At 40.7% G+C, this 22,546-nt stretch overlaps 1 protein-coding gene across 1 annotated transcript in view; it reads right to left on the bottom strand.

Moving 5' to 3' along the window:
- gas2l1 (growth arrest-specific 2 like 1) overlaps positions 1–22,546 on the bottom strand; it is a 42,307-nt gene that overhangs the window by 5,494 nt on the left and 14,267 nt on the right. Inside the window, exons 3-5 of the mRNA XM_076269516.1 lie at positions 12,128–12,224; positions 5,912–6,209; positions 1,261–3,254 (exon numbers count right to left, since the gene is read on the bottom strand). Coding sequence (XP_076125631.1) covers positions 1,261–3,254; positions 5,912–6,209; positions 12,128–12,224 — 2,389 coding nt within the window. The remainder of the gene's footprint in view (positions 1–1,260; positions 3,255–5,911; positions 6,210–12,127; positions 12,225–22,546) is intronic.

Here is a 22,546-nt window from a genome sequence, read left to right as displayed (position 1 = left end):
TTAAAGTTTCAATTGGGATTGTTGTGAAATAAACAAAAAAACACTATATATAATTCTAAAAGCATAATAACAGAAGTATTACATAGCTCTTTTATCCTGTTACAGGCCTTTTATTAAAATGTACATGTCTGTTGCCTTGGCAAATGCAAATAAACACATCAAAATCACCTTCAGAAAAGGAATTGCATTATGGTCATTCTATAAACATTGCACTTTTTTGCAAACAAGCACTACTGTATATGCTGCTGCATGAACAAGGCAACAGCCACAATTATGATAATAATAAAGTTTGGCCTTAAATGTGTGAGACCCAACATGTACAGTATTGCGTATGATAGTATTTGTTTTTGCTCAATCATAAAGTAAATGATGAAATAACATACAAAACAAATCAATTAATGTCAGGCAACACCTGGTTGTCTGACACCCTGAAAACAATCCAAAGTTCAAACACATCCATGGCTGTCAAAAGTGCTTGTTGCTTCTTTTAATTGGGCAACTCATAAGGTTTCAAACAACTCATCATAACAATGCACCATGTAATTTTCGTGATGCATAAATAAAATAGCTTCCATTCACAAACTCGTACGATATGTTGGCTTTATAAGATTAACGTTGGCGTTAGCTATAAAAAAGGTGGTATAAAAACACTCCAAATGTTTTTAGTTTTTATAAAAAAATTTAGAAAACCCGTTCACTCGTAGGCCGCCATGGTTATGTACGTCTCAATGCTTTCTGGGTAGTGAGTGACGTGTTAAGGTTGCTGGCTAGGTCTTGACAGTAAGCCTAGGTTACAGCGAGATTAACACGTTCAGCCTTTTCAGTTTGAACCCGAACATTATATCATACAATAGTTTGATCTATGCTTACCCTGGACAGCTGCTGACAAAAAAGTGGAGCTCTTTACAACAAACACTCTCATTCTCGGTTGTCATTGGCAAGCAGTTGCTGGACAGACACCATCGATTTTGCCCCACTCTCGCTTCCTCACCTCTCTGATTGTCTTCATTTTCATGTAAATCTCGAGTACCATCTTCCGCGTTATCCTCCTGATTTAATAAAAACGAAAACATTTGGAGTGTTTTTATAGCACCTTTTTTTTTATAGCTGACGCCAACGTTAATCTTATAAGGCCAACATGTCGTACTAGTCGGGGTTCCTTTAAACATAGTAGACCCTAGACAGCACCCCAACCAAAGTTAATAGGAAAAAATAGGAAATCCTCCTTCCTTATTTACATCAACTAATTCTGTTACATACATGCTTCTGTGTCCAGGTTGGATGGAGGGGAATAAGAGCAATCCTTTGGGCCCATGCTCGGAGAGCAGGACTGAGGATGAAGAAGGTCTGTGATAGCTTGATGGAGAACATTTCTAGATGATGAATACTCATTGGAATAGGAGAAGTGAGGAGACTCCGATGAAGTGCGCAAAGGGGGCAGGCTAGTTTCATGCTGCTGTTGTTGTGTATCTCTGCCAATAGGGGTAGGAATGCGAGATGGACTATTGTCTGGCCGGTTGTCGGTACGTGGCCGGATTCGTGGTCTCAGCTTCATTTTATAAATGGAGGGCATCCACTCAGTCTTCTTCTGACCCCTCTTGGCCCGCAGAGCTGCGGCATTCTCCATGTCACCATTGGCAAGTGAGTGGGATGGGGTGGTGATACCATCTGAGAGTGGCGCACTGAAGCACATGGATGAGCTCTCACAGGAGTTCTGTAACAAGGAATCATCACTGAGTGGTGGAACAGGCAAGGGACAAGTAAGAAGCAGAAGATCTTTATTTGGGTTGTGGTCCAAATCATAAGGCATGTCTGCAGTGAATTCCTCTTGAGAGGCATCTGCTTCCACATCCCTGTGGTTAAATGTGTCTGGCTGTCCATTCAACAAAATCTCAGTTGGCCTGTGGTACAGACCAGGGGACCCATTCAGTGGTCTAGGTACAAGTGCTGGGTGTGACTGGTGCTGTGAGTGATTAAAACCCACCTCACAATCTTCCATTAAACTGGAAATGGCAGGCAATCTCTTCAGACCTCTGTCGCAGTCACTCCATTGTTTGCTGTCAGATAGCATTTCTGAGGTCTGGTTCTGAGAAAAGGTGGTGGGATCATTCAGGATACACGGCTGTTGTTTAGTCTTTTTCACCTCTTTCAGGTCTGGAAATAGTCCAAACGGTTTCCCCCCAACATTTAGAGAGGAAGTGGAGGAACAAGAGGAGGAGTAGGCTGAATCTGTCACATTCAAATCCCCCATGGTTGGTGTAGGAAGGACACACAGGGTAAAGTGCTGCTCTTGTAACTGTTGGGAAATTGGAAGTATGTCCTTCCTCACTGTACCTCTGTCTGGACCAGACCTGGCCAGCTGTTGCTGAGTGTTGGCCAGATACTCTGCCTCAAAGCTACGGTACAGGTCTTCTTCCTTCTGGGGATCCAAGCTGGGTAAATGTTGTAAACTGTAACCCTGTCCTGATGGCCCATCCTGGGATTCAGTCCGAAGAGAGGGCCTTGGGTTAGATCTACTTCTTTGGGTGCGTGAAGATGTACGAGAGTTCTGGGAACGTGGGGATCTTGGAGGATGATTGTGGTGATGGGAAGAGCGATAAGATGACTGTGGAGAATGTCGTCCTGGCTGTGACACAGGGGGTAGCAGTTTACCCTTGCCAATAGATGGTGTTTGTAATGGAGGACGAGGTGTCGTCAATCCTTTCTTTGCAGGGCTTCCACTCCTATTACAGGAAGCTCCTCTGACTGGGGAAGTGGAGGCAGTGGTGGAGATCGGTCTCCAGGAGTTACCACTACCACCACTAGCCCTACAACAGATAGAAGTTGTTTGCTTAGCACGCAAATCCTCCATACTATTGCAACTACGGGAAGACAACCTCTTATCTTGACTGGGAGAGTGAGTAGTCTGGAGATGACATGGACTCTCAGGGCACTGAGAATGGTTCTGTTCAGAAGGTCTGGTTTGATGGCCCTCTGCATACACGTGAAGTGGGCTGTGACGACGGGGAGATTGGGATGTCTGTGTGGGGCGGTCTCGAGAAGTGTTTCTTGTACGTGCCTGAGGAGGTTGCGGAACAGCAAACTCATCCTGTCCACCAACCCTTTCAATCACATGCCGTCCCTCCTTGCGATTGACAAGCAGAACCATTTCCTCTCCACCTGCACGTAGACCACAGCTGCCTTTGGAAGACGTTGTTGATGAGTCACTGCCACCAGACAGCCTCCGTGTCACTGGCACTAACGATTCTTTATTCCTGAGAGACAATAGAAAAAAAAAGAAAGAAGAATGTGATTTACAATATTCACACAAAATTTAGTTCACTACTTCTCAGATCATTTTCCCCTTGGGACAACAGCTGTGCACATTATTTGTACATTCTCCTATTAACTCCTTCCATGTACAGAAACTATAGTAGAGCACAGGCTGGGAGGAGTTTAGTTTGAGGGGTAGGACATAAAATTAACTAAAAGGTACAAAACTATGTTTCCTGATACCTTGGCTACGTATTTTGTGAGTGACACATTTGTAAGGTTTGTTTAGACCACTCTAAAAGCTATGTCTTTATACATACTGTATACAAACATATGTCATAAGAATATAGTGTTAGTGTCTAAATACACTTACTGCCATTTATATTCAAGATATGCAACATTTTGTGCTTCTTTAAATAAATACTAAATAGAAAAACTGTGATTTCAACCCCTTTCAAGTCCAAATCTGTGAGTTAGCATGTTGCCTAAAGGTATCATATTGAAAAACCTAAATTTAACTTGCATATTTCTTATGGATGTTACTGATCACCAGCCCTGCCGTACCCAACATAGAAATCTCACACATGCCCAAACCTATGTGAATGGCAATAATGTTATCAGGAATCTCAGCACAGAGCCAATTGAACACGCTTTCAGTTAAACCAATCAAATGTATTTGTTTGTTTTGCTTTTATTTGGATTCTATAAACAACCAATGATTATTTGTTATTTTATTATGCCCGCAAACTTGCGGGGAATATGAACATTCCATCTTCTCAGTGAGGAGAAGGCTCGTGAGTCCTAGTTTGCCCAGAGGAAAGAGAGGTCACGGTTTCTCCTGCTCCGCCGGTCAGTGCTGTTTGGTGGAGACTTAGCAGTACTTTTATGTACCCAGGCCCACGAATGGTGAACTGTGCTTGTGGGTCACATTCATTGTGATCGGTTTTGGTGTGGACCCGCTTCGTGTCTCTCATCGGGTTTTGTTAAACTTGCCTCAGAGCTTAGCAGTTACTGTTTAGCTTCTAGTGCTACTGGTCGTTAGCTACTACCGTTAGCTACACCTCTTCCAGGACGACTGCTTCACCACCGGTGCTAAGCCCACCGGAAGACCAACCTGCTACTGCTGGTGTCACTGGCTACCTCGGCTAGCTCAAGGCCGCTGCTTGCCTCCCATCTATGTTGGGACAACGGTCATTAGCATATTGGCCGAGTGGAGTGAAACCGTCTGTTTGTGAGTACACTTACACTGACACACACACACTCGGTCCCTGCCACGAGTGACCGGCGAGTCGGATGGGCATTGTAGCGGTTGCTACCCTGCCTTCAGCTCATAGAGCTGACTTCAGTGCACCAACGGGCTCCAACGGCCAGCGCTTGGGTTGGGTTATTTCATTATGATATATGATACTATTTTGTGATTTGTGTATTCTTGTGATTGAATGAGAGGTGTATTGTATTGTTGTCTGTCTTTCACACTGGGAACTGTTTAGCCTAAGCTAACAGTGTAACCGTTACTGTCTGTTAACGTTAAGGTTCACCCTGTTCCACTCAGAGTGAATTGTTCACTCGCTAACGTTTGTCTATTTGTCAGGGTGTTGATTCCCTGTTGCTTCTCATTGAAGTTATTTTATAAATATCATTCCTTCATAAACTGTATTGTTTTATTTCATTATACTTCAGGTGTATTGGCAATTCATTTTTGTATGCATCCACCACTAGTTTAATTAACTTTTTCCCCATCGTATATATTTAAATTCTGTAAAAGTACATTATACATGAGCTTTAAGGTAAGTGTATAGTATTTTTACAGTGGAAGCACCGCGCTTTTGAATTTATGGTCTTTAGCCTACTGGTATTCAGGAATCTCAGCCAGCTCACCATCCCACCACTGAGAATTCAGGATCCTGTTTGCGCCACTGTTGTATACTGATTGTAGCTAGTGCCTGTGCACACCCGTTAAGAAGGGGTTACATGTGTCATACTGTTAAGACACTGAAAAGGTAGTTCAAATATTCCCAAGTAGCAAACCCTGGGTGAGCAAACACTTTAAAGGGCAATTTTTGGTTCAGGCGACAACTGTCACTAGATGAAAACTAATGTCGACAGATGTTGTAATCTTTCATAGTCCTGCGGCAGCAACAAAATGCTGAATAGAACATAACCTTCTTTCTCTAACAACTTGCAAATTTTGGATGTCACACTTTGGACATCCTCCCCTGTGTCAAACAGGTGATCCTTCAGCTTGACCTTCATGTTAGGGAAGTCACAAGGTGTCAAATTTGGTGGTGTTTTTTGGTAGGTTAATCTCTTTCAAATATAGCACATCTACTTCATCTATTGATTCCGTGGAGATATTTCAGCAAATAAAGCAATGTACTACTAATAAAAGATTTATGTCAGTGTTGGCCAAATTCATCATTGCATTAGAGAAAGTTAGCCATGTGTATCCCACTAAACATCTTCTCCCTTCCTATGCTAATCCCAAAATGTAAGATTTGAAAAATATTTGAACAGAAGGAAACCTTGAGTAGTTACATGGAGAGGCAGGAGTCAATGAACAGTTGTTCTATAAAACCTTTTGTAATGTTTTTTAACTGCAAAAATGGTTTTCGTTAACTGTATTGCAAGAAAATGAATGCGCAAGCAAACATGGACACACCTGAAAGGCTTGAAGTGTCGAGGTTCCGAATGGTCCCGGTTTGGCCGTGACAAGAGTGTGGGTGTACAGCCTGTACTGAATTCCCTCTCTGTTAAAATGGAAGGACGGTGGGAGCGGCCCTGTCGACAAGGAGATGAGGAGGTTCCGGAGGGATCCAAGGATTGCCTCTCAGAAGTCCTAGAGGCAATACTTTCATTTCGCCAGTGAGGCCCAGGGCTAGTGGAACGTGAAGAATGGGCACTAGAGGACTTGCTGTGGGAACCCTGACCACCAGCTTTTGCCTGCTGATAGCGGTGAGCTGCCAAAAAAAGAAATCAGTAAAGAGATGAGAAAAAAACTCAACGTATTGGACAATAAATAACAATCAAAAACAGAAAAAAGGAAAGCAGACGTAATGCATATGATTTTACCAACAAAGTAAGGCCATGCACATAAAAATATAATAATTGTTCTAACATCTAAGCTAATTCCATTTGTTTTCCACCATTTTCTTCCAGTTTTGTTATTTTTATCAATATATATTTATTTTAGTCACAGTTTACACATAAACTACAAACTAGGAAAAAATAACTGTAACATTTCACAGTAAAACAGTGAAATTTACAGTTCAACTTAAATTGATTATAGTTCTATCATTACCTTTACATGGACCATGAACATGTCATAACTTGACAATGAACTACTACTATGAACTTCTTGGTCGCCACCTCTTATGCGGACTTCTTAAAGTTTACAGTTAATAAGTAAACATGATGGTTGACTGCAATTTAGTATATGGGGCGTGCCACCACGAAATGAGTCCAATTCGACAAAAAAAATGGATTGGATATTTATAATCCAAAGACCCTAGGGTTTAAAACAAGGGGTCATTTGTTCAAATCTGTTTAGCCACCCAGAGATATTGGCCAAAATGTGAAAGCTATCCTCATCTCAGAAAAAAGCAAGTTTTGAGAAAATCAGCTTTAAAGTTTGTGAAGTGTAAATGAGCATATTTTTCCTCTCAACCAATCACCACAAGACTATGCATCCTGATAAAGTTACCTTTGCCTTTAGAATTAAAATAGCCCCAGTGGTGTCGCTTTCATTCTGTTGTCCGTTCTCCAAGAAGATCCGTAGCCAAAGATTGAATTGCTTCAGAATCTCTATTTTATAGTCCGAAAAGATCCAAACTACACAGCACAGCTTCTAAATGGTCCATTCACGCAGGCTGTAAAACTCGTGAGGCATTCATATAATTTGTGAGGTAGCCTATAGCTATAATGTTCAATCAGCTTCTGAAGACGACAAGGACAACAATAGCCTAATCTTTTTAGGCCGCCAACTCCAAAACAAATTGTGTCTATAGATCAATGTGTCTATATTTGATTACCCTTTAAACACAGAAAGATACTATTTTTCAAGCATTTAAAAGTCAATAACTGGGTGAATAGAATCCTTAATGCTACAAAATGTGTTGACCTGGCTACCTGGTTAGACCTGTTCCTGAACCCACAGAGGACCCTGCCATCTTCCTAGTCCTCTCTACCAACATGAATCTGACCCCACAGCATACTATGCTGATGGGGACCTATCGATCAAGGTCAACCTTGTTGAAGCTGGTAAGATAATGGAAATAATGATCATAGTATAATCATAAGAATAACATTAGTAAGGGTGTTAATGATGTTATGCTTACTGACATATTGTTTTTTATGTGTTTTAGGCAGCTGCCCTTTACAGTATGTGTTTGAGGCACCCTCTGCTGACACTCCCACACCTCTGCCCATGCAAAGCTGATGCTACAAAGCTAACCGAACAGTACAAGGAAACATTCTACCCTGCTAAGGTGGCCAGTAAGTGGTGCACTTTAATGGAGGGATATAAAAAAGTTAAAGACAACAACACCAGCAGAGGGAAGGGTCCCATTCATTTCCAATTCTTTAAAGAAATGGACGATCTGCTTGGGGCCCAACATGATGTGGTGTTCCCTGTTGTGGGAACACCAGAGGGGCTGGATGTCCAAAGACAGGAAGCAGCGGTTCGCAGTGAAACTGCCACTGCCTCCACATCTGCAGCCACCACCTCTCACAACACTGGCACCACCTCACACAGAGACACCCAGCCCAACAACCAGAACAGAATCCGACTACACACCACCAGAGTGCCTAGCTGTTCTAAAGTCAGTATAAACTACAGACTCGAGTTTGTACTTAAGCCCAAAAGGGGGTTTGGGGGTGTCACCACCAGGAAAATTTATTAAATATTGTTATGTAAAAGCACAAGTTCTGCACACTTTCAGTCGGAGATTAGGGCTTGCACTATGCCTAGAACACACATGCATACCGTAAATCCTCAAATTTACGGGCCTGGATTCTATTTATAAATAAAGGCTGGCCCCCAAATAAGCCGGGGTAATTGCCTACATTGTTTCGATCTAACTCAATGAAATAAAAGAGCTCTTCTTAATATTTTATATTGTTGGTTGTTTCAATACTGTTGCCAATGAAAAGTCGTTGTCCTACACTGGGTCTCCAACACGTTGCTCTCAAGCTACCAGTCGCTTGCCACCCCCTTCTGAGCTTGCCAGAGTCTGAAGAAGTAGTCTACTATCCTACATTTAAACACAATTGTTGCCGCAAGGCATTCCAGCCTACAAATTTAATAAAAAAGTAAATCATGCATATTTAAAAAAATAACTCAATTTAGGCTAACGTAGGCCTACGCAATAAGACTTCCATTACACCACACGTTCAATGAATGAATGAAAGCGGTTGCCTTCTCTCGTAATACACAGCGGGTGGAAATCCTGACACTCTTTCAACTACATGAAACTTAATAGTGAACCATCAAATACCCCCCAGATTTCAGTGTCTAACAGTCCCAACATTTAGCAATATATTCAAACAGTCCAAAAGTAAATTAAATCCCAAACCAATATCTTCTTCTTTTGATAGTCTACCGGTATGCCACTCCAAACGAAACACGTCTCAAAATAAAACGCACGTAAGAAATAAAGGCTGGCCTCGAATACACGCCTGCCCCAAATAAAGGCCTGTGCTTTGTGCAGCCTATAAATAAAAGTAAAACAGACGATAGTCTGTCTCCTAAACATTCCTCACCCGTTATCCAGACATGCATGAAAACATTTGAAAACAAAACTCAGCCATAGGTTATTTTGAGCATTGTCCTAACCGTAAATCGAGGCAGATATGACGAGAAATTGCAACAATGTTTATACACTGTAAGGTTGGCTGCAAAGATTATGCAGACTGTTACGATTGACTGACACACGCACACACATTATCGAAATCATAAGTCGGACGTTTTAGACTATAGTCTTTCTACATGGGTTTAGTTAATGATCAGGCTATAATATGGCTAAACTTTAATAGCGGTTGGTGTAAACTGGGACATTTTAGTGTCCCGACAGGCTTTTGTTGGAGCACGCAACTCTGGTCACCCTATTATGTGTGCTAGTTAATAACTTGCCTTTCCAGATTAAATGTGCATACTGGTTAAGAAAGACATGTGAACAGTCTCTAAAATAAGGGTATAGCGTCGTTGAAAGGTTGCACGTTCTTTTAAACACGCATCTTTTTTTCTCTCTCGCTCTCTCGGTGGTAGTCTGTCGACCATTTGCTCTGCTGCCGGCTTGTGCGTCGACATCGCCCAAAAGTTTGATTGCGTTCCATTCTCTAAAGCTAAATTTTCATGTACCACATCAGCATTTTTGTTCAGTGAATCTTTTGTACATTGCTTTACAATTACCGTCGGGCCCTCGTTGGCTGCGTGCCTCCACATGCCCAAAATGCTTGATTGCATTGCATTCTCCACATTTCTAGCTAAATTTGCATGTACCACATCAGCATTTCTGTTCAGTGAATCTTTTGTAAATTGGCTGCCTTTGCATCTTCCAGCTCACCTCATTTCACTCCTTCGTCTTAATTAACATTCCAGGTAGAATTCTCTATCTTTTTGGCCTCTATGCAGTAACATAGTCTGTCTGTTCTTGGTCTTGGATTTTGTGAAATAAATTTGTAAATACATGTGACTTATAGTCCGGTGCGACTTATATGTTGTTTTCCTCTTCATGACGCATTTTTTGACTGATGCAACTTCTACTCCGGAACGACTTATAGTCCTGAAAATATGGTAGATAAAATCCTTTCATTGGTCTGCGTTTTTTACGCACGCAGCCTTTCCTTGCCCCGCCCCACTCTCTCTCGTGCATGTACATTTAACAAAACATTAACAATTGTTGAAGGATTGTTGTTGGCACATAGAAGCATTGCATAGAAAACAACGGGCTAAATTGCTATTAAATCCACTTCGCATCGTGACCAGGCCATCCTAAAAAGTATTTTTGTTTGCAGTAACAGCCAAATTTTTTTTAAAATGGGCCGGTAGGTAGGTCAATATTTTTTTTTTCAAGATTCAAAGTAAAAAAAAAAGTAAAATTTTGGTCATGGTGATTACGTAGGAATGAATTTACACAAATGTGCATATCGTGACGTAACTGACTGGGTCTTCAACCCGTGCCTTCAGGCGCACCATTGCAAACCTCATTCTGATGCAGGTTATATAGACCAGCCTTTCTCAAACTTCTTTGACCTGAGGCCCGGTCATGGCAGACTTTGGGGTCATAGGGCTCATCTACATGTACCCAGAAAGAAGGCTACAATAGCTCTTGGCCACGTTATATTGAAATTTGACTATACAATACTCAATGCTATACAGTGTATTATACAGTCTCTGCTCTGTTTCTAAGGAAGTTCCAAAAAACAACGTTGTTCTATTAAGTTTCGTTAAATAAATAAATAGCCTTCCAACAGGTTGAAGCGGAGCTTTGATACCAACGTTATCGATTAGTTTCAGTTTCTCTCACGCAGACGCGCATTGAATGAATGCTCATACCACCACTTAATTGTAGGGCTCCATGTTTAATGACATCGATAGCAGAAACGTTTGTTTTCTTTTTTCGTCGATCCGCGGTTTCTTGATCAACTGCGCAGCAAATTATCAGATGAAGCACCGGGCCTAATTTCACTCCACGACTCCGCGGACCAGCAGTCTCCATGTTGCGGACCCATATTTTGAGAAATGCTGAATAGACCACAACCAATTTCAATACTCCGACACGGTCACCGTTAGACTAGGGGGAGAAGGGATGAGAAAAGATCTGGCCACACAATCTTCCAGAACTTCGTGCCTAAGCAAAAGCGTTATCAGTTTGTGTGAATGAAACGAAGCGTAGGCCATAGTGTGACATGCGTAAAACCAATGGTGTAGAGATGACGCCACAGGTTTTTTTTTTAAGTGAGCCACGTTTGCATGTAGGCAATTTATATTCACAATACCTGGGCCTACTAAAATAAATATTATTTTATTGCATTTGTATTTGTTGTTTAGAGTAAAAAAAAACAATCGGTCGGTATTAACGCAAGTTTACAACCGGCAAGTCGGTCGGACTAAAAGGGGAAAAAAATAAATATTTGGGTCGGTTCTAAATTGACAGGGTCGGTCGGGTTACGGCAAACGAAAATATTTTTAAGGATGGCCCCATGCTGCGCAAATTTGTTCAAAACTGCTGCATTCAAGTTAACTCTGCTAAGGTCTTATCACAACAAACTAATAAGTTACTGTATGCAATCAAGCCGTATCTCTAAGCTAACGTTAGAATACTGTTTGGATGTCGAGCTTAGCATGCTTAGTTACAGCTGCTTGTCAATTTCCACTAGGTTACTCGTGCAGGTCTCTATTCATTTCACTCAATTCTATTCATTCAACTGTGAATGTTGGTAAAAATGGAAAAGTGTTTTCCAAGACTCAATGTGCAAGTGAATGTCATTACCTCACCTGTGATATTACTGATCATGTGAATATTTTGCAGCACTCTTAAAATCTAGCAGTGGGGAAACACTGCCTGCGGTCCAATGATCTTGCCTAATTACATTATCTTTGTTACTTTTATTATGTTGCACATCAAACACTTTTCACATGCATCAAGTTGTTAGTTGAAAATATTCACAAATCATGTAAATCTATGATGTGAATTCTAGAACTGACACTGCTGAAGGCAAATACAACAATCAAAACTCATATGTGACTTTCAAAAGTTACAGCACCAGACATCTGCATGAAGTGTATGATTACCTGAAGAGGTGGATACATGGCTATAGTTGACAGTCACACAGCTAGGGGAAAAATGCATAAATATAGGTCATGATATGTGCTCACCAAAAGCAGTGCAGCGGCAAGGATCATGTTTATCCAGGTAGTGCTCTAATGTGTCCCAGCCCCCTCCCACACGAACCATCACATGAGTACGCAGGACCTAATGGAGGAGAGTAAAGAGGAAAAATTATACATCTCAGCAAAAAACACATTTATCAGCGAATGAACACATTCCTTTTCATTTTTACTTGCCAACACAACCAAAACTGAGACCGTTTTGACAGCTCTACCAAGATGATACTGCACGAGGCAAGGCAGTTGCAAACAGTTATTAATCTCAAAGATATTCTGGTGTACTACTATGCATAAAAAATAACTGCCTCCAGTATCACCACCCATTGCATTATATATAAGTGGGTCTCAAAAAATTTGAATGTTGTGAAAAGGTAAATTTATTTCAAAAAGTGAATCTTTCATATTCTAGATTCATTAGATATAAAGCAAAATATGTCAAGCATTTTTTGTTTACATTTTGATGATTATGGCTTACAGCTCATGAAAACCAAAAATCAGTATCTCAAAATATAAAAATAAAGAGGTTATAATACAGAAATGTCGACCTTTTGAAAAGAACTAATCTGACTAATTTGACTAATCAAATTAGGTTGCTTTGATAATGGCCTTATGGTCATCTGTATTGTTCGGTCTGGTGCCTCTCATTTTACTCTTGACAATAAACCATAGATTATCTATGGGGTTCAGGTCAGACGAGTTGTCTGGCCAGTCAAGCACACTAATACCATGGTAAGCCAACCAGTTACTAGCAGTCACTGTGGGCAGGTGCCGAGTCCTGCTGGAAAACAAAATCAGCATCTCTACAAAGTTTGTCAGCAGATGGAAACATGAAGTGCTCTAAAATCTCCTGGTAGAAGGCTGCATTGACACTGGACTTGATAAAACACAGTGGACCAACACCAGCAGATGACATGGCACCCCGAATCATCACTGACTGTGGAAATATAAAACTGGACTTCAAGCCACTTGGATTCTGTGCCTCTCCACTCTTCCTCTAAACTCTTGGGACCTTGGAAAGGGTACACTCCTCTTCAATATGTATTAGACACGGTGTAATGCAGTTTAAGATTGTCCATAGGCTCCACTTATCAAGGGCAAGACTTGCCAAGATATACCCTAATACTGATCCAACATGCCTAAGGTGCCATCTGGCACCAGGAACATTATTTCACATGTTTTGGTCCTGCTCTAAATTAGGTACATTTTGGTCTGGGATTTTCTATATGTACACACAGGTCTTTAACAGAAACGTTGACCCTGACCCTTTGATTGGGATTTTTGGGATTGCACCTTTGGGGTCTGAATTTACAACTTCACAATCAGTTGTCATTGCATTTACAAGTAAGTTAGCGAGACGAATCATTTTACTGAACTGGAAGTCTGTTATCCCTCCGACATATGGCCGTTGGGTGGTAGATGTTATGGCCCATCTTAAGTTAGAGAGAATAAGGATAGCCTTAGGAGGCTCAGAAAGGAAATTCTGGAAAGTATGGCGACCATTTATAGATCATATAGAAAACAATTTCAGACCTTGTGTATGACCATTGTTTGGAATCACTGCAACCCCCCCCCCCCTTTTTTTTTGTTTTTGTTTTTGTTTGTTTTTGTGTGTGTGTGTGCGGGTTTATTTGAGTTTTTTTCTTATATCTCTGTAATGTACTTTGGTTTTGTTTAATTTAAGTGATGTTCTGAATGTTACACTGTTACTGTTGAATTGTTGGTATGTTCATTGTGGAATATGTGTCTTCATTGGCCTCTACAGAATATATTCATTGTAAGTCTAATTTGAATGTAGGTGGATACCAGAGAAAACTCAATAAAAATAATTTCATATAGACTCTTGGGACCTTGATTGGACCCTGATATCCAAATGAAATGCAAATTCTCTTTTTAAAAGAGAGTTTCGACCACTGAACAATGGTTCAGGCCCCTGTTCCCCGATAACAATGGATATATGCACTTACGAGGGTTTTCTACGATTCATCTTAAGATCAATCATTTGGTTTTTCCGACTGTTTCCCAAACATGCCCGTAGCATTGCTGGCGGTCCACTGGCATTTTGCTCATCGGTTCTCTGGCGGTCTGCTGCCAGGCTGCAGACAAATTGACCAATATTTTGCCACTATTGGTCTAAAATCTTTTTCATTTGTTCAGTTATACGCCATATATCATTTTATTAACTTTTCTTAATATTCATGACATGTTAAATTTAAAGAGATGGCGGACCACGGCGGACCATAAGTGGCACGCCACCGGCGGCATACCACCGGCGGTCTGCTATCTGCCAATCTGATTTTGCTATCTGGGAAGATGTTCTTAAGGAGAGCTATCCACATTATAGTTCTGTTTGATATTTGATGCAGCACAGGCTAAACCACATGTTCCTTACTCTGCTCTGCCTGATAAAAGATAGCCTACACTTAGACAGAGAGAATCAGAAACTATTCTGCCAATGTCTCATTTCATGCTTAATTGCATTTTTGTCCTTTTTAATCACATTATTTATGAGCATTGAATGTATACTACGCACGCTAAAATCTGATTCATTGCAAGTAAATATAATAAAGAATGGGAACGTAATAGGGTTGTAACGATATGCGATTTGAAACCGAAATCGCGACACTCATATCAACAAACCTGTGTTGCGGTGTGAAAAGGCAGAACCGCGACACACCCTTTCTAGTGTTTCACGAAGTGCTTTGCAGCTTAAGGCGCCTACATACTAGCCATTCCCGACATGTAGTGTGACAATGTGACGTCACGGGAGCGCCGTAACCATTTATACTCGCGTGTGGTGGTCGTGCCATTAGTTGCAATATTCTCCTGAACAGAGATGTCGCTGTTGTCAAAAGGCTATTGCTACCTAGAAGAAGCTGTCATTGGACGCATTGGAGTCAATGGCAGTAAAAGCCATAGAGACAGTAAAAGATCAAATCTAGCCTCTGTGATGATACTTCAGACTTCGGTTGCTGCCATTCACAACTACCATCATTACTATCTAGTTTCCAAGGTGTGTGCAGATAGACAGACAGATAAATACATACTTTATTCATCCCAAGGGATATTTTAATAATTTAAACATAGCCAGCTAGCTTGCAGCTGGCTGAGTTTGTGTAATTTCCCAAAGTGGAAAGAGATTTTGTTCAGGTCTTTGCAGATATCCTTTGGTTGAAAATAAATCTTTTCTATTCTTTCCTCTAAATTCCATTAATTAATTATTAACCGGACACACCTCGAAGGCCGTTATGCCGCTTATCACCCGGTTGCCACTGTAAAGCAAAGGAAACACGCGGTTCCGTTTAAAAAGAAGCTCACTAGTTCAGCTTGTTGTAGCCTACAACTTTCGTTGGCCCTATAACAGCGATAGCATGGACAGTTAGCTTGTTTACAGTTGATTCCATTGTTGCGAAGCCTGCCTCAAGGCTCAACCGTCATCCTACTATCGTTGTTATAGTAACCATTCATAAGCATAAGATCTACTTCATAGGTCTCCCGTTATACTTACAACCGGACCCGCGTCACACAGAGCAGGTTGTTTGCGCCATGCCCCTTTTGAGGGGAAAACATTCCCTCAGAACAAGCCAAAGTGAACCGGTAGACATGCCGAAAAGTTGCAGGTGGGTTAGGCTACAGCTTTGCTGGCAAATAAATATTAGCCTAGTTATTAAATCTTTATGAAATTATAATATCGTTCATTAGTCTTCAAAAGACAAACAACTAACGTTACACCAAAAATTAATCAGACCAAAGAAAACAGAAATCTAGGCTAACACTTAACGGCTATGACAGAAATGATCATATCTCGGAATTATCTAACTAACATACTTTACATCTGAGCCTGTGAGTCAACTACACTACATTAAAATTCAAATATGAAGGCAAAAATACAGGAAAACAATTTAGTTACTTACCTGGAGACTCGATGAGAGAGGCTACGAGTAAATGTCCGGGTATGACTGACTGAGTGGGGTTGTTGCACCACTTCGTACTCGGGAGACTGAAGGGACATGTTTTTTATATTAATTGAATTAAGCTTTTGTAGGTATCTTTCACGGTCAACGACCGGCAAAGTGGTTATGTATTGAGTGGTCATATTGATTTGTGGTATTTTTTGTTATTATTTACTCCTGCGATTTCTGTACGAATTACGTTTATTGACCCTAATTTGCGTTGGAGTTAATGAGAGGGGTTGTTTGTTTTCCCCCCGAAAGGGGCGGGAACGTTTGTCACGAGTCAAGTTCCCAGATGTGCCGGTCTAACGTATAGAGTGTCCCAGTGACTTCCATTTTACTTCCACTACAAGGGACCTATCTTTCAAAAAAATATGAACGGGAGTTAATAGAGAGATAACAATTATTTTTTGGTCCAGTTTGAATTGTGCCACGAATTTCACATATGATGTGTGTGAATTTAAAAGATAATTTTTCACATCAAGAAAGTACTGTTGTTCGATAGACTTCAAAAGTTATGTTGGTTTTGTGTGAATCCGCTCAGTCGACTACATCTCTCGTCTCGAACGATGTACGTCACCAACGTAATGAAACGATAAGATTAGCTGTTATGCTAGTTAACGGTTGCACTGCTGCCTGCCATGTCACTTAACAATATCTAATGTACAGTCTATGGACGAATACAGCTTACCTGATGTGTTTAATCCTCTGACTCATGGTATTTTCATCAGCAAGGAAAGCCCAATTAAGACCTGTTGCTGGTATGCTTGTACAATCTAGCTTGTGAATGAGCTAACGTCACTAGCGCGACTGATGGGTTTGTAGTCGTTGGAATTACGATCTTTCACAATGTTGTAATTCAATAGTTACGAAACAACCTGCAAATGTCTTTACATGAAAAATTGTCTTTAAAATTGACAAACATCATATGGGTAATTCAAGGCACAAGTCAACTGGGACCAGAAAATAATTTCTTTTTCGCCATAGACTGGCGGTCAAAATTTTTTGAAAGATAGGTCCCATGGAGGCAAACGGAAGTGGCGTCACTGGGACACTCTATTCAGAATTAAAAGCCACCCCACCAGCCAATCAGAAAAGAGTATTTCTTCTCTCCGGGTGATAAATGGTCATAACCATTACATTGCTCAATTACCTATTTTTGAGGGGAAATAAACTTCAAGTATTTGTTGTGAAGCCAGCATGAGCTCGACGACAGATTTTCTTGGGCTTTCCTGGAAGCAACTGATGGAAACTGAGGTATGTGACAGTACAAACTTTGAATTTGAGTTTTTGAAGAAACCCATCTAGAGTAGCCTGACGAGCCAGACCCACATCAAAATGTAGGGTCTGGGCACTCACCGTTCGCAGTGCTCAGTCCGAGGGGCGGGATAATCGGTTGTCTTTATTCCCTCTGCACGCAATAGGACAGTGCTATGAGTCCCATGCGTTTCCCACCAGCGGAGCTAGTGTGGTGATTTTATTTGATCATATACATGTGTGTGTATGCTGATTTGATTTACCAGAAAATTGATGTAATACTGTTTGTACAATGTCATGCAACATTTGCTGAAAAATTATGAGACTAAGTCATAAGACTGGACTGTGTGGAAGTCATAAGATTGAAATGTCAAGGCAGGTAAAAAGAGGAACTAAATTAGGTGACAGTGATTCACAAAGCCAAAACGAATACAGGCCCTACCTAGCAACAAGTAATTACACATAGAACCTGGCCAATACATATTTTTAATGTCTAAATGAGGAGGAGTTTCCACCAATATCCCAAGTTCGAGAAACGTTCTGATTGGCTAAAAGGGGCCTGGGTTCTTAGGAGAAAGAGACATCTCCCAGGCCCCTAAAAGCATAAAAGGTAGAGCGCAGGCACATTCAGATCAGATCTCATCGGGGAAGCAGCTGTTACCCATCGCTCTCTTGCCTGACGGTCCAGTCCTGACGCTAGGGCTGTAACAATACACCAACCTCCCGATTCGGTTTGTATCACGATTTTTGACCCACGGTTCGATACGAATCTCGATTTTTCTTTTTTTTCCCCCTTTTTTTTTGGGGAGGGGGGGGGGCTAGACATTTTATTAAATAACATTTTAACAGCCTCCCTTAGAACACCAGAGGATTACAATATAATATATCTATTATTTTATATCCTGATATAAAAATATTTTTCTGAATGACTGATATTTATGACAGCACACTTTATGCAGATTAGCCTATAGCCTAGGCCTACTATTTTTTATTACAACTCTACCTCTTTAATTCAGCTGTCTGGTTGAAGCCTGGAAACATTGTAAACAAAGTAGCATATAGCTTAGCCTATCATAGTCTACTGATTGGACTGTTCAGTTTCCCCATGTGTGTTTAAGTTTCAAGGTAATACTTGTTCTCCTTGGGACAGGCCCTTTTGGGAAACGTTGGTATTTAGATGATCAGTCAACTTCAATGCAAGAGTTTTAAACAAATATGTGCAGCATGCTAATGATGCTAAGCGGATTTAATAGTAATTTAGCTAGTCGTCTATGCGTCCTTGCTTTCACGATTGTGAATGTTTTATTTAAGTCTTGTGTGTTCATTGAGCAGGAGAGGGAGGGAGATTAAGAGGGAGGGAGCGCGAGAGAGAGCGGTGCAAGGAGAGGGGGTTTACTTCTATACTGTTTGGTAAAGTTGCACACATAGTCTACAATGAAAGCAAGGAGAGGTATGAAATTATTATTTATTTATTTATTTGTTTTTGGACAACGTAGGCTACCGATAAGTAAAGCGGGAGCTGTGGGTTGCTTTTGCGGCCGCATAAGCTGCAAAGCACTGCGTGAAACACTAGAAAGTGTGTGTCGCGATTCTGCCTTTTCACACCGCGACACAGTATCGTGTTTCGTCCGTTTTTATTTTATTTTTAAAATATTCATTTATCGGCCATTATAAATGCCGATACCGAAAGTTTGGAAAATGGCTAATATTGGCCAATAATATCGGCCCGCCGATAGATCGGTCGGGCTCTAGCCGATATTAGGCATTTTCCAAACTATTGGTATCGGCATTTATAATGGCCGATAAATGAATATTTTAAAAATAAAATAAAAACGGACGAAACACCCTTCAACCATGTCATGAGTGCTGGCGTTGTATAGTTTGTCCACCAGAGGGCACTCTACACCGTCCCTGCTGGCAACACTCATGTATAATGCGCCACACATCCTGCAACCTGCTGATCCAGCCAGAGTCGGGCTATTATTACTATTATTATCCGCGAGTGAGATCATCAGTGAAGTGTGTCCATGGTGATTTGGTCACGAGACATACATTGCTTGAAATAACAATTAAAAGAACATTCCCATCAGTTATCTTAACTCAAATAAGCATGACAAAATTCGTGAAAACAATGTCCAGTTTTGCTGCTGTTACCCATTCGCGCTGGATGCTGCATGACACAACATTGACCCTCCCGCTGGATGCTGCGTAGCGCAACATTGACCCTCCCCGCTGGATGCTGCGTAGCGCAGCATGCTTTTTATTTCATGTTTCTAGGTGCTACAGAGGCTTAGATGTAAAATTTTGGTAGACGTTGACAATTTTTAGTATGTTTTCAGAAAACCCTCAGGAAATAAGGTTATTTAGTCTAGAATGCCATAGGATTCTATAGGCGTTTTTAGCAGGCATTTTAGGAGTAAATGGGTTAAATAAGCCGAGAGTGAAGCGGAATTAGCTAGTAATTACGTTGCGTTAATTTTTTGCCGCCACCTTCAGGGGAAAGTCCGTAGGAGTCTTATTGCTGAGTGTGTTGTAACACGCTCTGGAAATTCAAAATTTCGTCGCCGTTTTTAAAAAAAAAAAAAAACATAGTCCAGTATTTCTTTCGAAATTGAACTGAAGTTGTATGGACTGGACTATGTTTTTTTTTTTTAAACGGCGACGAAATTGTGAATTTCCAGAGCGTGTTACACAGCAATAAGACTCCTACGGACTTTCCCCTGAAGGTGGCGGCAAAGATGGCAACATTTCCGGAAAGGTACTGGCTTGATGAAATTCATTCTGGACTCTCTATTCGACCACATAAAGACCTCGGGATACTTCGGTTTGGCTTTAGGGACCCTCTACTCACTACCACGTAAGTGTTATGTTGTTTGGAACTGTAGAAGAGGTATAAAAATAGCGTTTTGTAGCGGCGCAATTGAAATGCCCCGCTCACTTCCAGGCTACGAGTTGTGACTGAAAACGGTACAATCGAACTTTCTCAAAACACATCCGAATGACATGATTTTGATGTCAACTCAACGTATGTACCCCCAATCATCCGTAAATCGATCTAAAGTGCATTTTACTCCGGATAATTCCTTTAACATTAATGAGCTTGGAAACCACAACGAACTTATTCTGCCTAAATAAAGTAATGATTTATAACTAGTATATCTGTAGTTACAGTCCCTGCATTGTAAAATGTAAGTTAGACATGCGAGGAGTGAACATTTAGACAGAGAAAAAGTATCAAACGTAGCTTGTGCAAAACGTAGCTTGTGCATAAAAGTTAACTTTTCTTTTACACGTGTGTGAAATCCAATGACGCCAAGTGTGCGTTTCAGACTGTCGTTCAGCCGCAGGCCCGCAGCATTAACGAGTTACGTAATGGATTTAGATCACTAAATAGCAAAGATTCTAGAACAGAGCAAGATAGATCAGTTACGTCATAGGCATGAAGTACGCTCTGAGGCCGACAGGGCGCCATTTTGGTAAGCTCAGCGCAACATTTCATATACAGTTCCAATTCTATGAGCCCACCTGAACAGCTGTTTTTAACGTTGCCAGCTGTTTTTGTTTTTTTACTCGGTAATGAACTGCAAGAACTGACAGTGTGAAAGGCCTGATTTATCTTTTTCCAAGTTTACACTGAATAAGGAGAGGTAAATAGGCCTATTATTTAGACAGTAGCTATTGCACTGGTAAATAGATCACATAAATTCCCATTGAGAGACTGTATAGCCTACTGATAAGCTAGCTAGCAGGCAAACTAACTTAGCTAACGTTATATTATCACCATTGTTATTGTTCTTTTTTCTACCTGTAGGCTATACGTTAACCCCTGCTTAAACACAGCGCATAGGCCTAGGCCAGGGATTCCCAAACTGTGGTACGCGTACCCCCGGTGGTACGCGAGCTGCCACTAGGGGGTACGCGAGATGAAAAGGGCAATGGCGGAAAGGAGTTAAAAATGATTCATTAATTAATAATCAAATTAATTCATAAATAATACATAATTTTGAATCGGGTTATAATGATATGGAAACGTGAAATTATAGGAAATAATTTGTAAACTATAATAGGCTATGTTTTCACAGTTTCGTTGAAGTATAGGCTAGGTAGAAGGCTGCGTAAACATGGAAAACTGGCTAAAAACAGGGACACTGTCCAAAAGGCCTAATTAAAGCGGTCGAAGACGAGAAGCGAGAGAAACAGAGCAGGACACAGGTAACGATGGGATGGTATGGGGGGCAGACTAATGAAGGTGGAGATGGAGCACAGGGGAAAAAAGAAAGAACGAGACAGAAAAGACTGTGCGAAGAAAACGAAAGTATGATGAGGCATATAGCCCTCGGCTTCAAGTGGATTGGGATAGTGTTGTCACGATACCAAAATTATGACTTCGATACGATACCTGCCATAAATATCACGATGCTCGATACTAAAACGATACTACGGCGAAATCCTAAGATATCTGGAGAAGAAAGGACTCATACCTCCTCCAAGTGTATTGAGTCATTTGTGTTAAATTTGGTGCACTTTTGTAGTGTGTAGGTCAATTCTGGGTTCTAAACTTCTAAACTTCCTACATAATTATTATTTTTTTATAGTCAGTAAAATAGTAGGCCTACTTTGTGTGATTAAGTCCTTTATTGTTTGTTATAGTTCATTTGACAAATGACAAACTATGAACTCAGTAAATTCCTGATGATTAATTTGATATTAATGAATGAAGTAATACATAAATCATGAATTGATTCATGTACCCTTACCGTAAAGTGTAACTTACTCTGAGACTACATACATTACCAACCTAATTCGCTTCAATTGTGTAAAATGTAATGTAAATCAGGTTTTATGGCCAAGTATACTTTGGTATACAAGGAATTTGGTCTCTGCATGTATCCCATCTGTGAATTAGTGAACACACAGGTCACACATTGAAGCACACATTAACCTGGAGCAGTGAGTAAAATAGTAGGCCTACTTTGTGTGATTAAGTCCTTTATTGTTTGTTATAGTTCATTTACATTGTGTTGTGTTTTGGCAATAAAGTAGCTTTAAATAGCCAAACTAGGCTAGATCAAGGTCAGTGTTAAAATTACTGCATGCAAATCACTGAATGCTATGCAGAGGGGCCATCTGATGTACAGTATTGATGGGTTTCATCAGGTCCCTTTCCACAGGTGTATTAATCAAGCACCATGCAGTCTGC

This window comes from Alosa pseudoharengus, unplaced genomic scaffold, assembly GCF_046254945.1.
Source record: "Alosa pseudoharengus isolate Yale_2024_CS ecotype anadromous, Long Island Sound unplaced genomic scaffold, YU_APseudo_1.1 YU_APseudo_1.1_scf_6, whole genome shotgun sequence".
In the NCBI taxonomy this organism is placed as follows: Eukaryota; Metazoa; Chordata; class Actinopteri; order Clupeiformes; family Clupeidae; genus Alosa; species Alosa pseudoharengus.
The sequence above is the reverse complement of the archived record's forward strand: the minus strand, read 5'-3'. Positions and strand labels throughout refer to the sequence as shown.